The sequence below is a fragment of the Haematobia irritans genome, chromosome 4 (genome assembly GCF_050003625.1).
Source record: "Haematobia irritans isolate KBUSLIRL chromosome 4, ASM5000362v1, whole genome shotgun sequence".
Classification (NCBI taxonomy): Eukaryota; Metazoa; Arthropoda; class Insecta; order Diptera; family Muscidae; genus Haematobia; species Haematobia irritans.
In genome coordinates, this window is record NC_134400.1 from 56330142 (window position 1) to 56347463 (window position 17322).

A 17322-nucleotide genomic window follows, 5' to 3' on the forward strand; every position below is an offset into this window, starting at 1 on the left:
ACCTTTCGCCTGCACGGAGAATCGAACCGAGGACCATACAGTTTGTAAGCCAACACACTATCCACTGGGCTACGTAGCTGTTATAGTCGCCAGTAGATAATTATCGTTTTAAGTTACATTTATATAGCATAGTTTGCAGCGCCCACGAGCCCATGCAAACATAACATTATTTAACAGAAACATACATTTGTTTGCCACGTGGAGCAGTGGTTAGCATGTCTGCCTTGCATGCAAAGGGTCGTGAGTTCAATCCCTGCTCCGACCGAACATTTTTTTTTTTTTTTTTTTTTTTTTTAATTTACACATTTATATTTATACTATATTATTTTTTTTTTAATTTATTTATTTATTTAAGTCTATGGATATACAAAAATCCTTACAGACTAGCTCGTAAACTAAAAGTAGTAAGATTCTAGTACTTCATTAAATTTTTTCAAAGACTTTGATAAGTCTAAATTAAGTTTAGCATTTACAGCATTATATTCAAAAAGCGAACGCGTAATGGGCTCATTTCTGGAATAGTTTGTAGTATGAGTAGAGATATAAAAAGTTTCCTCATATCTAAGAATATGAATAGGTACCTTAAATTTTATAAGACTTAAAAGAAAAGAAGAATCTATTAAACCAGACACTAGCTTAAATATAAATAAAACAGAACAACGAGACCGATTATTGACCAATGTATCTAGATGAATAAGTTTGCACCGAGATTCATATGAAGGTAAAGGTGATTGAAAATTAAGAGAAGCAAGACAAGCCTTCAAAAATTTCTTTTGAATTCTTTCAATGCGGTTAACATGAACCGAATAGAAAGGATTCCAAACCATGGAAGCATATTCAAGCCTAGACCGAACAAAAGAAATATATAGCAATTTCAGTGTGTACGGATTTGTGAAATCTTTAGCATTTCTCATAACGAAAGCTAAGAGAGAATATGACTTAGGAACAATGTAATCAATGTGCAAGTTAAACGTGAACTTCGAATCAAAAACCACTCCCAAGTCCAAAGTACTTTCAACTCTGCGTAATAAAATGTTATTAATACTATACTCTGATTCAATGGTCAATAGACGCCTAGAAAAACGAATGTACGAGCATTTTCTAATATTCAGTTTCAAGCGATTCATTTCACACCAACTATATAGGCGATTAATATCGTCCTGAAGTTGAGATATGTGATTACTGCAATTAATGGCCGAAAAAACCTTCAAATCGTCCGCATACAAAAGAACATTTCCAAAACGAAAACAAGAACTGATATCATCAATGAATAAAACAAAAAGAAGTGGGCCCAAAACACTACCCTGGGGAACACCAGAGGGAGCATAATAAGGCTTAGAATGAAAATTCCCAATAGAAACATAACAACTTCTGTTCTTAAGGTATGAATCAAACCAATTAAGAATGAAACTTCGAAATGTGCGTTATTATTGATTTATAGTCAGTAACAGTGCTTGATATAAACGAAATTGACTGATTTTTGGATAAAACATTATTTTTTATTGCAAAAATAACAATCTTGTAATAAAAAACTGTTTTTGTACAAAACATTAAAATTTGGAAGGAATTCAAAAACTAACAAAAGAAGAACGTGGAGTCGAGTATAAACATACATACATAATTTTATAATATAAACATAAATTTATTTAGGAGTGAACAGTTTTTTACTAGCATTTAACACCATCGCTCTAAAATTCCTTTTATTTTTCTTTAATAATTCATTTTAAAGAAAATAAACTTTTTAAATTGTTTTAGCTGTAAAACTCGAACTTAATGCCCGCTTTTATATTTGATGGTGTCCGTCAACTCCTCGTGGACTACTTTTTAATAAAGAGGAACTAAAGTTTGTTTTTTTTTTACATTTTACTGTGTAATTTTTCACTATTTCCTCATTATTTCATTTTACTGTCCCAACTCTAAAAGGAGTATAGTGCCCTTTCGTTATTTTTATGAAGACCCCTGATTTCTTTTAGCGAACCAAGAAAAAAATTGTGCCCATAATGCCAAAATGATAAACAAAACACATGTCCACACATACATAAAATGCTGCTCTCAAGGCGAAAACATAAGCTGTTTGTTTTTCAAATGTCTATTCTCTTGGTTCAGAATGTATATTCTCTTTATTCAAATTAAATAATATTTAGACTTAAAAATATCAAATTTTTGGCCTTATCATAAAACAGTTTTCCGAAACAACATACAAGCGGTTTCACAGAAATTGTTCTCTTTTGACTCTTTTGCTGTGTTATATTGATATCTTTCGTCAACTCTCCCGGTTTCCATCTCTATTTCTCTCTATACTCTCTCTGTCGCTTTGAATAAAATATCACAACATATGTATGTTTAGTCGAAATTTTGTAAATTTATATATGTTTGTATTCACACATATGATTTTTATGAAACATTCATGCCCCAAACATAATATATTCTAACATATTAACATAGATGTCCCAAACATTTAGTGCTAGTTTAGGAACATTACATGTTCGCACTTAAATATATTGTGGTTTAAAATCGTGCCCGAAACACATTTTGTTTATATCGGAACATATGAAAAACATATTTTTCTAACAGTGTAGTCGGGCGGGGCCGACTATATTATACCCTGCACCACTTTGTAAATCTAAATTTTCGATACCATATCACATCCTATATATAAAGGTTTGTCCCAAATACATACATTTAAATATCACTCGATTTGGACAGAATTTGATAGACTTCTACAAAATCTATAGACTCAAAATTTAAGTTGGCTAATGCACTAGGGTGGAATACAATTTAAGTAAAAAAATATGGGAAACATTTAAATCTGAAGCAATTTTAAGGAAACTTCGCAAAAGTTTATTTATGATTTATCGCTCGATATATAGTATTAGAAGTTTAGGAAAATTAGAGTAATTTTTACAACTCTTCGACTAAACAGTGGCGATTTTACAAGGAAAATGTTGGTATTTTGACCATTTTTGTCGAAATCAGAAAAACATATATATGGGAGCTAAATCTAAATCTGAACCGATTTCAACCAAATTTGGCACGCATAGCTACAATGCTAATTCTACTCCCTGTGCAAAATTTCAACTAAATGGGAGTTAAAAATTGGCCTCTGTGGTCATATGAGTGTGAATTGGGCGAAAGCTATATATGGGAGATATATCTAAATCTGAACCGATTTCAACCAAATTTGGCAGGCATAACTACAATGCTAATTCTACTTCCTGTGCAAAATTTCAACTAAATCGGAGTTAAAAATTGGCCTCTGTGGTCATATGAGTGTAAATCGGGCGAAAGCTATATATAGGAGCTATATCTAAATCTGAACCGATTTCAACCAAATTTGGCACGCATAGCTACAATGCTAATTATACTCCCTGTGCAAAATTTCAACTAAATCGGAGCAAAAAATTGGCCTCTGTGGTCATTTGAGTGTAAATCGGCCGAAAGCTATATATGGGAGCTATATCTAAATCTGAACCGATTTCAACCAAATTTGACACGCATAGCTACAATGCTAATTTTACTCCCTGTGCAAAATTTCAACTAAAGCGGAGCAAAAAATTGGCCTCTGTGGCAAATGAGTGTAAATCGGGCGAAAGCTATATATGGGAGCTATATCTAAATCTGAACCGATTTGGCTGATATTTTGCAAGTTTTTCGAGACTCATAAAATATTCGGATGTACGGAATTTGAGAAAGATCGGTTGATATACACGCCAATTATGACCAGATCGGTGAAAAGTATATATGGCAGCTATATTTAAATCTGAACCGATTTTTTCCAAACTCAATAGGGATCGTCTTTGAGCCGAAACAGGACCCTATACCAAATTTTAGGACAATCGGACTAAAACTGCGAGCTGTACTTTGCACACAAAAATACATCAACAGACAGACAGACGGACAGACAGACAGACGGACGGACATCGCTAAATCGACTCAGAATTTAATTCTAAGACGATCGGTATACTAAACGATGGGTCTCAGACTTTTCCTTCTTGGTGTTACATACAAATGCACAAACTTATTATACCCTGTACCACAGTAGTGGTGAAGGGTATAAAAAATGTCAATTTTCTTTTCTTCTGTATTCCCATTTCTTCACAATGGTCAATAAAATCTGTAGTTCAGTTTTTAATATTTCATTTTTTTAATTGAAAGAAACCCGGACCATACAGTTGAAAAAAGATTTTTAATTTTCTGATGCCTGAGTGGTAAGGATAACTGTCCCTTGCAGGGCACCTTAAAAATTCTATTAAGTTGTGAAATTGGAAGTAATGGTTTATTCCATTTTGCAATTCCATTACGCAATATTAAGGACCAATTTCTTTAAAATAATGAATTTTTAATTAAAAGAAAGATTGTATTATTCTTCAACAAAAAAAACAAGTATGAACGGCCGTAAGTTCGGCCAGGCCGAATCTTATGTACCCTCCACCATGGATTGCGTAGAAACTTCTACGAAAGACTGTCATACACAATCGAATTACTTGGGTTGTGGTATCTTAAATCGTTTTCTAAATTGTGAGTTAGTCCACACGTGGTATATATTAGACCAAAAGGTATGTAAGTCTACAAATAATTACGAATCGATATGGACTTTTGCACAGTACGTAGGGAGCCAGGATTGAAATATGGGGGTCGCTTATATGGGGGCTAAATATATACAATTATGAACTTGATATGGACCAATTTTTGTGTGATTGGGGATCGATTTATCTGAGGGCTATATATAACTATAGACCGATATGGACCTAGTTAGGCATGGTTGTTAACGGCCATATACTAGCACAATGTACCAAATTTCAATTGACTCGGAGGAAATTTACTCCTCCAAGAGGCTCCAAAACCAAATCTCGGGATCGGTTTATATGGGGGCTATATATGATTATGGACTGATATGGACCACTTTTGGCATGGATGTTAAATATCAGATACTACCACCACGTACCAAATTTCAACGAGATCGGATGAATTTTGCTTCTCCACAAGGCAACAGAGGTCAAACCTGGGGATCGGTTTATATGGGGGCTATATATAATTATGTACTGATATGAACCAATTCATGCATGGTTGTTGGATACCATATACTAACATCACGTACCAAATTTCAACCGAATCCGATGAATTTTGCTCTTCCAAGGGGCTCCGGAGGTCAAATCTGGAGATCGCTTTATATGGGGGCTATACATAATTATGGACCGATTTCGACCAATTTTTGCATGGGTGTTTGAGGCCATATATTAACACCACGTACCAAATATCAACTGAATCAGATGAATTTTGGTCTTCCAAGAGGCTCCGGAGGTCAAATCTGGCGATCGGTTTATATGGAGCTATATATAATTATGCACCGATGTGGACCAATTTTTGCATGGTTGTTAGAGACCATATACTAACACCATGTACCAAATTTCAGCCGGATCGGATGAAATTTTCTTCTCTTAGAGGCTCCGCAAGCCAAATCTGGGGATAGGTTTGTATGGGGGCTATATATAATTATGGACCGATGTGGACCAATTTTTGCATGGTTGTTAAAGACCACATACTAACACAATGTACCAAATTTCAGCCGGACCGGATGAAATTTGCTTCCCTTAGAGGGTCTGCAAGCCAAATTTGGGGGTCCGTTTATATGGGGGCTATACGTAAAAGTGGACCGATATGGCCCATTTGCAATACCGACCTACATCAATAACAACTACTTGTTCCGTGATTTCAACAGACGGACGGACGGACATGCTCAGATCGACTCAGAATTTCACCACGACCCAGAATATATATACTTTATGGGGTCTTAGAGCAATATTTCGATGTGTTACAAACGGAATGACAAAGTTAATATACCCCCCATCCTATGGTGGAGGGTATAAAAAGAATTGTGCCTTAAATTTGTCTTTGCTTCAATTATCCGCTTCTTTGACTCGGAATCAATACAATACGAAATCAATAAAATCATTAAATCTCAAGAGTTATTATTTATAATACGAACTTTTACCGTTCTTTAGCTTTTGAAAAAGAATAATAAGCGCCAGTACTATCGCTTAATAGATGTTTTAAAAATAATTATATCAGAGCTGTCTAGAAGCTAATCAAAAGCGGGTCTGCTGAAATAGTGCTCCATATTTTGCTGCGGCGTCGATCGTCTGATGGACATCAATGGAGAGAAAGTGCACCATAGAAATTTTACAACGGGTCCAGATATTGGAAGAATGGACGGAAACACGAAACATGACGAACCATCGAAGGATAATAGGGAAGTCGATGGGTGATCTGGTGGATGTTTTTAAGATGTTTTATTTTTAAGTTTTTGATCAAATTTTTGTGGTTATTATGAAAACGTGTTTTTTGTAAATGATTCGAATTTTAAATATTAACGATTTAGCCTGCACCATCATGAGAGAACTTAATCACAATGGACTTTGATAGTATGACCGAACACGAAAATTAAAACTTTTATAGATTTCATTTCAAATTTTCACATCTATAACAATTTTTGTCAATATTTCATTTCTATAGCCAACATTTTCGCTTTAAAGAAAGTTTTTTTCCAAAATTTTCGTTTTTATAGAAAATTTTGCCAAAAATTTAGTTTGTTTCGAATTTATTTCGGCATAAGCCGGCTATCAATGTAAAACCTTTTTTCGGAGGGTTCAAGTGTGGTTTTTGTTGGGTTTAATAAACTGCCTGAATTTATTCTGATAATTGGTTGATAGTTTTGCTGCAAGTAGAGGATGCTGATGAGGAATGTGGTAATTCCGAAACGTGCGTCCATCCAACCATCTTGCAGTCTATAGGGCTTTGCCCAAATAAATTTGACAAACATTCTTTTCCTCTGTTGGTTAAGCTACTCTTGTAGTTTAGTCAATGTATGGTTTTAAGCTGAAATAAAAAACAACAAAAATTTATTTCTATAGAATTTTTTGCCAAAACCTTTTTTATAGAATTTTTTGCCAAAATTTAATTTTTATAGAAAATTTTGCTAAAATTTTATTTCAATTGATTTTTTTGGCAAAATTTTTATCTATAGAATTTTTTGCCAAAATGTTTTTTCTTTAAAAAATTTTGGCAAAATTTTAATTTTATAGAAAATTTTTCCAAAATTTTATTTTTATAGAAAATTTTGCCAAAATTTTATTTTATACAAAATTTTTACAAAATTTTATTTCTATAAACTTTATTGCCAAATTTTCATTTCTATAGATAATTGTCATAATTTTATTATATTTTATTATATTGTCATAATTTTATTATATGGAAAAATTTATCAACATTTTATTTCTAAAGAAATTGATGTACCTCTTAGTTGGAGAGGAATATTTTGAAAAATCTACCAAAATAATAAGAATTCTACCATTCTACCAAATAGTAAAACATCTACCAGTTTTGGTAGAATTCTACCAACTCTGACCACAGTGCTCGCAAAACAACAGGATCCGCATCATATGGGTGCCGGGACATGCCGGAATGAAGGAAAAGTAAAGGCTATGCTACACTGAAAAAACAGAGAACCCACCAGGAAGAAAACTTTCGGTTAATTTTAGAAAATTTTGAATATTTGTAGAAAATTTTAACTAAACAGTATTACAAACGTTGGTATCACGCCGATGTCAAAAATAAGTAAATATTTTTCGACAAATTCAAGAGAATTTTTTAGACATAACTAAGTTCTTTTACTTATTAAAGAAAATTTTGTAGTTTGAAGGAAAAACTTGGAGTTAAAAATTGCAAGAATGTCTTTAGTGACATACGAAGTTCATGATGGACGCATTTTTGGTAAAATTTACAAATTTAAAGAAATTCTGAACTATTTTGTGGAAGACACGAATTTAGTTAATCTTTATGCTTCATTTGAGTATATTTTTTTCCTCGGTTTTAGTTAATCTAACTAACGTACACAAAAAATTATTAGAGTAAAGGAAACTTTCTCCAAACATAAGACTTCCATGAACTAAAATAAAGTTAAATTGGCTTTAGTGAAATAGAGAAAATTTGTTAGACATAATTAATTTTTTTCACTTGTTAAAGAAATTTTTTTAGTTTTAAAGAAAAAATTGGAGTTCAAAATTGCAAGAATGTCTTTAGTGACATACGAAATTCATGATGGGCCCATTTGTAATAAAATTGACAAATTTAAAGAAATAATGAACTTTTTTGTGAGAAGTACGAATTTAGTAAAACTTTTTACTTCATTTGTGTATAATTTTTTCCCATTTTTTAGTTCATTTAACTAAGAGAAAAGGAAACTTTTTCCAAACATAATAATTCCATGAACTAAAATTAAGTTAAATTGGATTTAGTGAAATAGTGAGTTCACTTTTTTTTTGAGTGTACATATTTCAATCTGAATAATCCAGTTTGCCAAGCTAAGGTATCGGGAATATGTATGAAGCAAACGAATATTTGCAAATACGTAGATACGTCTGTATTGAATTAAGGCCACAATTTTGATTTTAAATGGTCCTCGAGAAATCACTTTTTGAGGGATAATGGTGGATGTATTCTAACATATTGATTGACCTTTAACATCTAACATAATAATATTGCTGATATGAATGAGAATTCAAAATGTATGCGGAGAAAGCTATGACATGAGATCGAAATTTTGGAAAAGATTATTGCAATAAAAACGTTTCTGCATTGCGATAAGAATCCCCCTATATAAAGTCTTGACAGTTGCAATTTCTTCAATAGTCTTTAGTCAATGGACTAAAACTAGTGCAGTTGGGAAAAAATTTTCGCCATGAAATTAACTCTAATTTTCTTGGGCTACATCAGCCTGGTTGTGGCGTCTACCAATGTGTCATCTATCAGTGAAGTCAAAATTGCCAATAAAGAATATTTGGAAAAGGAAAAATTTCTGCTGGAAATTGTTTATCGCGTAGAGGACCCACTTATGTTTGAAGAATGGATTAAATTAGGCAATGAATTCGTGGTGAACAAATCTTTCTATACGGTAATAATTAAATGAAATTGTTTGTCATTTTCACCCCTTTAAAAATCATTCTATTTCATTACAATACAGTACTATGACTATCACATGGATAAATTCTGGGAATCATACAAAAAGGGAGTTCTATTGCCAAAAGGTGAATTCTTTGGGGCATTGGTGAAATCGCATCAAAAACAAGCCTGGGGTCTTTTCAACTTTTTCTATTATGCTAAGGATTGGGAAACTTTTGTTCATAATGTTTGCTGGGCTCGTATGCATGTCAACGAAGGAATGTTTGTGTACGCCCTCACTTTGGCGGTCTTCCATCGCGATGACTTCCGTGGCCTAATACTTCCCTCGGTATATGAAATTCTTCCACAGCACTTTTTCAACAGCAAATTAGTTTACTCAGCTGAAAAGTTCGATTACGATGTTTGGAGCAAATACATCATGTATGAGAAGGAGATCCATGATGTCTATTCGAAGGACAATGAATACGATATGCCAAATAAATATTTTTACATGAAGGACTGGAAGATGTGGCAATGGTGGAAATTGATGGGTCTTGAGGAGAATTGGTATGCTGAAGAGAAATTTATGCTGCGTGAAAATATCTATGAATTCCATGATGAGAAGATGTGGCAGACTATGATGCAGAATGTGAAAATGTGGTGGACACCAGTTGATTACACACGAGATATAGACATTTACAACAAGCAATCCATTCTATCCTATTTCACCGAAGATGTTGGCTGGAACACTTACTGGTATTACATGAATATGGACCAGGCTTTCTTCATGGATCGCAAGACCTTTGGTTTGAATGAACGTCGTGGAGAAGTTTGGATTTACAATGTGCAAAAGCTAATGCCTCGATACTATATGGAATGTTTGTCTCATGGATTTGGAGAAATTCCCGAGTTCCACTGGATGAAATCCATCGAATATGGTTACAATCCTCAATTGATTGCCTACAATGGACTAGGCTATAGCCAACGCCAGAATTACTATGAATTCCAAACCTTTGCCAATCTACAGACATTCAACAAAATCCACAATGCATTCCAGCGAATTGAAGATATCATTGAAATGGGTTATTATAAGACTTACGATGGCCAGATCATTAATCTGCGTAAACCGAATGCTATCGAATATATAGGAAACTTAATGCAGGCCAACATTGATGTTTTTGATAAATATTTCTTCAATTACTACTATTTGCTGAGTCACATGGAACTCTCCAATGTCCAGCATAGTGATGTGGAGATTAAGCCAAATGTCCTACTTAACTATGAGACCATGATGCGCGATCCCTTGTTCTATATGTTCCACAAAAAAATTGTCAATGTTTTCTTCCAATTTAAGAATCACCTAAAGCCTTATACCACGGAGGAGCTCTCCTTCCCAGGCGTTGCAATAAAGGAGGTGCATGTTAGTGAATTGGCCACACATTTCGATTTGGTAGATTTTGATGTCACCAATTTGTTAAATGACGAAATGACATTCATCGATGGAAACTTTGTTTGGGACAAAACCCTATTGGCCCGTCAAATGCGTCTCAATCATAAGCCCTTCAACATCAGTTTAGCCATTGAGTCAGAAAAACACCAAAAGGCATTTGTACGCATCTTTATTGCCCCCAAATATGATCAATACGGGCAAACTATATCCATTGTAGACAATCGTGAGAATTTCTTTACCCTTGATAAGTTTGTTGTTGATCTGAACGTGGGCAAAAATATTATCACTCACAGTTCGAACGATTTCTATTGGACTTACAAGGATCGTCTAACCTATACTGAACTATATAACTACGTTATGATGGCATATGAGGGACAATATGATTTCCCACTGGATCTCAGTGAATCTCACTGTTTATTCCCAGACCGTCTACTATTGCCAAGGGGCTGGAAACAGGGTATGCCCATGACCATGTTCATTATGGTTAGTCCCTTTGAGTCTTCATCGGAGTATACAAGCGACCCAATTCAAACTTCATATTCTTGTGGATTTGGTTATGGCGGCCATTATACTGACAACCATCCCCTATTTTATCCCTTCGATCGTGAAATCGATGAGTATGGATTCTTTGTTCCAAACATGTATTTCAAGGATGTTGAAATATACCATCACGATCAGTTTGAATATTACATTGAGAACGAATACAAGGATTTTGGAAAATTCGACTACTCATTCTCGAATGATTATTACACTAAATATTACTAAATACTAAATCACTGACTAAGATTATGTAGTTAAGACAATTTTTCGTATATAGCATTTTCACTTCAAATGAATCTTTTTTTTAATCAAATGAAACCGTATAAAATATTTGTTTTGTTTAGAATATCATCGTTACAACATTGCCATCTGCACATTTTTGACATTTACAGAGTTTTGTAAACAAAATCCGATCACAATTTCAGTTTCTGAACCTCAAAAAAATAAATGAACCCACCGAAAAAAATTGGGTTTATTTGAGAAAGTGTTGTCTAAACTAATTGCAACATCCCTGCCAGCATTTCAAAGTTCCATTTCATCCTCATCGCTATCACAGACTCGTAAGTGACACTAAACAATCGCCAACTGTGATGAGGGAAGCGTATTAAAAAGTACGAAATGTACACGTAAGTATTTCGCCATCACTATTGTTACAAGAGCCATTTTATATTTTGTGAAACACCAAGCATATTGTAATTTATATAAATAAAAATGAAAAATGAAGTGCTGAAAACATATTTATTATGCTTAAAATTTGTAAGGTATATTGGTGAACAATATATAGTTTTTCAGATATTTTTCCAGACACGCTACCTTCATCGAGAATAAACACACTGGCTGAGACGATGCAACCAGTAACTTGATACTTGTAACTCAACATCATTCTTTTATTAATGCACAAATTGCTAAATGTGATGTAATAGTCGTATAAATGTTATGAATATAAGAGATTATAAGAATTTATAAATGTTTAATCAAATTAATAAACATCTAAACAATCGTGTTTTACTTAACCACAATGATTCCTTAACAACTATCTTAAAATGCCCTTTTTCTGATAGTTTGAAGGTGCTCTTATTGGCGTCGTTCTAAATTTATCTAAAAAAGGCACCTAATAATTGCACTCATGCTATACTTTTTTGTAGTAACTTGGCGTGGTACAACTTCTCAATAGGATTTGCGAGGATTCTCAGAAGCGCCATCAAATTCAAAAACTGTTGGCAGGGATGATACACATAAGTTAATACTTCATACTTCTTCAATCATTATTGAGGTTTTGATTTCAGCTTAAAACCAAGTATGATTATCAAATTTATTTGTGCATAGACATACAATTATGATCAGTAACAACTAAAGGGTTAAAAAAATAAACTATATAAATCATTATCTTCACCCAGAAAAAAGTGCCTTCGAAACTAAAGGAAAAAATTTTCATCAATATAGTTTATCCATTTTTTTCCATCAAGGTAAATTTTTGTGAAAAATAATAAAATTTACTCGTTTCAGTAAAAAAATCCTAAACTGTAAGCAGTTAGGAATAGTTCATTAACTAGAATAAGGCATGGAATTTTACTCATACTATTTTCTTCGCTGGGTATAAGAATTTACTACTGAAAAAGAAAATTTTATTTACCGATAACAAAGCATTCGTAAAAATAAACAAAAACCGAACTAAAACCAAGTTTCCTCAAAATTAGTAAAATTTCTTATAAAATGATAATTGCGACTTCCTTTATAATAGAAAGTTTTTCATACATACGAACAACACTTGGCATAGAAAAATATTTTAGTTCATTCGTACTAAGAAGTATGCAATCCTTTCAAAACTTAAGGAAACACACTTGTTAGAATATAGGAAATTTTCCTAAATTTCTATTGTCTACCTGTAATCGATACCTGTCATCGTAATCGATGTGTTTGCGCGTGGGTGTAATCGATATGTTTGCGCGTCGGTTGTTTTTTCTAGTTGGAATCGCGTTGTTTTGGTATACGGAGAGATTGTTAAAAAATAATATGGTAAAATAATATAATAAATAGCAAATAAAATATATAAAATATTTGTTATTTTAAATTAGTGAGAAAATTTTTCGTTTTTTGAAAATAACAATCAATGTCGTGATGGTGTATAAAGGAAGAAAACACCAGCAGAATAACAACCCTTTCATTTGTCTTCATTTTGGAATCTTCAAATATCAGGTAATATTCAGTGACGCTAACCTTTTGTAACAAAAATGTTTTATGATTTTTTATATTTGTAGGTATTGAAATTGTAAAAGGAGGACAAAATCGTTAGGCAGCAACTTATTAAAAGTGAAAAGTACAAGAAGAAGAAAAAGTGGGTTTTACAGTTGATAATATCACACGGAAATTGGAAATAGTGGAATAATAAACTAATATTTCAAAGAGATTCGATGCTGTTGATTCTTAATAAATATATTCAATATATTTTTATTGAAGATAAAGTTGCTTATAGAAATAAATAAAATTGTATTTAAAAACGAAGGTAAGCAGTTCTAATTATGAAGTAAAAGTTTTACCACAAATGTGTAAGATTTGTCCAAATGAATGAAAAAATTTCAATAAAATCATTCCATATATGAATTCAAATTAGTTAAATTTTTTCATTCTGTAGTATAGTGGTACATAAATATAGGAAAATGTTAACTAATATATGGAATACATTATTCCTAATTTCTACGAAAATCACATCGTTCAAACAAATAAAAATGGCTTTGGCGCTATACGAAGTTCAACTTTCTTCACAATGAGTTCATTTTAACTTAAAGAAGGGGTCACTTTTTTCTGGGTGTTCCTTATCATAGTAATAATGTCAGCATGTTCCTTCTAATATTTAGATGCGCCTAGATTTCCAATAAATCAGCAGCCTGTAAGCTAAATTAGTTTTTATGAAAGTAAACAGAATAATTCGAATTTAAACCATGCTTTGTACATATCTGTCATCTTGCCTATATATTCCATATGCCAGTTAGGAACATAACTGCTAAAAAATTTTCAGTTAAAGTTAACCGGAGAAAAGATATTTTCATTTTTCTCTCTGTTAACTGGCAGTTAAAGCCTAACGGAGGTACATGAAAATGGCAGCAAAAGTTAATTTTGTTCAATTAAAAGTTATTTTTATTAAACATTACCTGCAAAGAATATCAAGTTCCAGGTTGCATATTTATAATCTTCTTTTGCAGTTGTAGTCGTTAAGCATAAAAATGTGTACTAAGGAGCTCGGTAATTTAATTTTAGTAACAATTCCTTTTCAAAATTCCTTTCAAACAGAAAAATGTAGGTAAAACAAAAATGCAATTTAAGGCCAACGCTACTTCGCAACTTCAAGGTGAATCTTCCAACAAGCCCATGCTGCTCTTGATTTTAAGAAAACTAGGAATGAAAAAAATTTATAATTTTAAAAGATCAATACGGTACCAACCTTTTGATTGCAAACATGTTCTTATATTCTTATATATTTGATAAAATGATGGAGTTGATTGGAAATTTTCACGAAATAAAATTGGTCTCTAAAAGAAATTAATAAAAAATATATTATTTTAATCCGTTTAATGTAAACAGGCTTCAATGGAAAACGGTATTCACATTTCTTCAAACGTAGATTGTTTTTCATTTTTACAATACCACAAAACACAAACACAAGTAATTTCAAATGCGTTCTGTCATATATTTTTCCAAACCTTTACTACGTGGCCATTTGTTGTTGAATACTTTATTTATTTCAACCAGTGCTGCCGCTACTACTTCAATCGAAGTATTTTGCTTCATTTTCACAAAATTTACTTCGTCACTCCTTCTTCCAAAAATCTGCTTCACTTTTTGTTCTGCCTCAAATTTTAAAATTTTTCCCCATATTACCTAATTGTTTTTCCTATACCTTTAATTACGAGGAATATAGCGGTTTTAATCATTGAATTATTAACCGATGTGGACCAATTTTTGCATAGTTGTTAGAGACCATATACTTACACCATGTACCAAATTTCAGCCGGATCGGATGAAATTTGGTTCTCTTAGAGGCTCCGCAAGCCAAATCGGGGGATCAGTTAATATGGGGGCTATATATAATTATGGACCGATGTGGACTTATTTTTGCATGGTTGTTAGAGATCATATGCTGAAACCATGTACCAAATTTCAGCTGGATCGGATGAAATTTGCTTCTCTTAGAGTCCCCGCAAGCAAATTTGGGGGTCCGTTTATATGGGGGCTATACGTAAAAGTGGACCGATATGACCCATTTGCAATACCATCCGACCTACATCAATAACAACAACTTGTACCAAGTTCGAAGTCGATAGCTTCTTTCGTTCGGAAGTTAGCGTTTTTCAACAGACGGACGAACATGCTCAGATCGACTCAGAATTTCACCACGATCCAGAAAATATATACTTTATGGGGTCTTAGAGCAATATGTTACAAACGGAATGACAAAGTTAATATACCCCCCATCCTATTGTGGAGGGTATAATAAAATGAATTCTATTGTTTGTTTTCAAAAATGTATGCTACTTCAATTTTATTCAATGTACTCCACTTTTTTCCAAAATCTACTTCACTCAATTTGTCACTAGCGGCAGCACTGATTTCAACCCCTTGCTATGATGATTTGTTGTTGCGTTCAAAATATTTATGCACACATTTTGAATGTCGCCAATCATGTTTTTCAATTTACGCGAAAAACAAAAACCCCAACTGTTCGTTACAATTTACTTCCACAGACTGATCTCTCCATCATACATTGTTGAATAAATACCCATTCTCTGAAAAATTTCGGTGATAATTTTTTGTGTGTAGCATTAAATGTTTGGGGCACATATGTTAGAATATGTTTAGGACAAGAAAGTTCCATAAAAATAATATGTGTGAATATAAACATATATAAATTTACAAATTTCGAGTAAACATATATATGTTGTGATATTTTATTCAGTGAGCGACTGAGAGGAGAGAGAGAGTATAGAGAAAGAACCCGAGAGGGTTGACGAAAGATATCAACATAACACAGCGAGAGAATCAAAAGAGAGCAATTTTTGTGAAACTTCTTGTATGTTGTTTCGGAAAACTGTTTCAAATATGTTATTTGACAATGAAAAATTGTTTATATTTTCCTAAAAAATAAAAAAAGAGATTTTGTATTACACGCTCACAAAAAATCGCTTCTGTAACATATACTCCCAAACATATTTTGCTTCAAGCATATACATTTTTGGGTATTGCCCAAACATTTATATGTTTGATCTCTTCCAATATATAATATGTTTGAAAGCATATTGGTCTAAACAATATATGTTTGGGTAGTCTAAGTTCCAAACATTTTGTATTTTTGCATCCAAATTCAATAATGTTGTCTTCCAAAAAACAATATGTTATTATGTGAACATATAATATTGTTACGAATTTGATAATTTAGATATAAGTTTATTTAAATTAGTTTCCGTTAATTTAAAATTTAAAATTGTAACGATAAAATTTCGCTATCACTTGTTGGAATCATCTATTCATTTTCTAGTATTTTCCTGAATTTCTTTTATGTTCTTTTGTTTGCTTACCGAAATGTTAGTTCTTACTCTCTCATAGAATAACAACCCCTTTGCTTTGTTATTTTGCTTTCTCATTTCATCTCATTGTCTATTGTCATTGTTGTTGTACTGCGAGCATATATCTATGTGAGTGTGTGTATGTGTTTGGCAGCCACCAGACGAATTACTTAATGGTCGTAGATCCTTCTAGCATTGTCTAAGAATGTTCTGGCGTTGCCAGAATATTGTAGTGCTACCAGAATGTTCTCGTATTGCCACACCGTCATATATAAAAGCGCTCGCATGCTGCTTGCGAGTCAGTCTTAGGTTAGGTTAAAGTGGCAGCCCGATTAAGATTCAGGCTCACTTAGACTATTCAGTCCATTGTGATACCACATTAACTAAAAGTACCTATTACATATGGGCACTTCTAGTTTTAACCGCTGAACCTTCCTGATTATTTTTCTTTGTTGAACCAACCAGATTGTTCCAAAAACATTAGTAGACTGCTTAAGTTAACGTTTTCCAGATCCGCCAGTAATCTGAAGCTATATGCTCCTAAAAGTTGCTTGCGCTTTACACAAAATGCAGGACACTCACACAAGAGGTGTTTATTTGATTCTTTTTCCTCCGCATCATGACAGCTCATACAATAGTCATTATACTTCGCGCCAATAGTTTTTGCAAAATCGCCTATCAGGCAGCGACCCGTTATAGCAGATACCAGGAGTGATATCTGACGTCTCGAGAACATTAGCATATCTAGTGTGCGGTTTAAGTTGAAATGGGGCCATATTTGCTTGGTGTCGTTACAACCCTTGCAATTCTCCCATCGAACATTTGCCATCCTAACAG

At 33.0% G+C, this 17322-nt stretch overlaps 1 protein-coding gene across 1 annotated transcript; it reads left to right on the forward strand.

Annotated features, from left to right (window-relative positions):
• Positions 1–8737: 8737 nt before the first annotated feature.
• On the forward strand, positions 8738–11152 carry LOC142234562 (larval serum protein 1 beta chain-like). Its single transcript, XM_075305727.1, has 2 exons — positions 8738–8950; positions 9020–11152. Exons 1-2 carry the CDS (start codon positions 8738–8740, stop codon positions 11150–11152), a joined length of 2346 nt encoding a protein of 781 aa, XP_075161842.1.
• The last annotated feature ends 6170 nt before the right edge of the window (positions 11153–17322 follow it).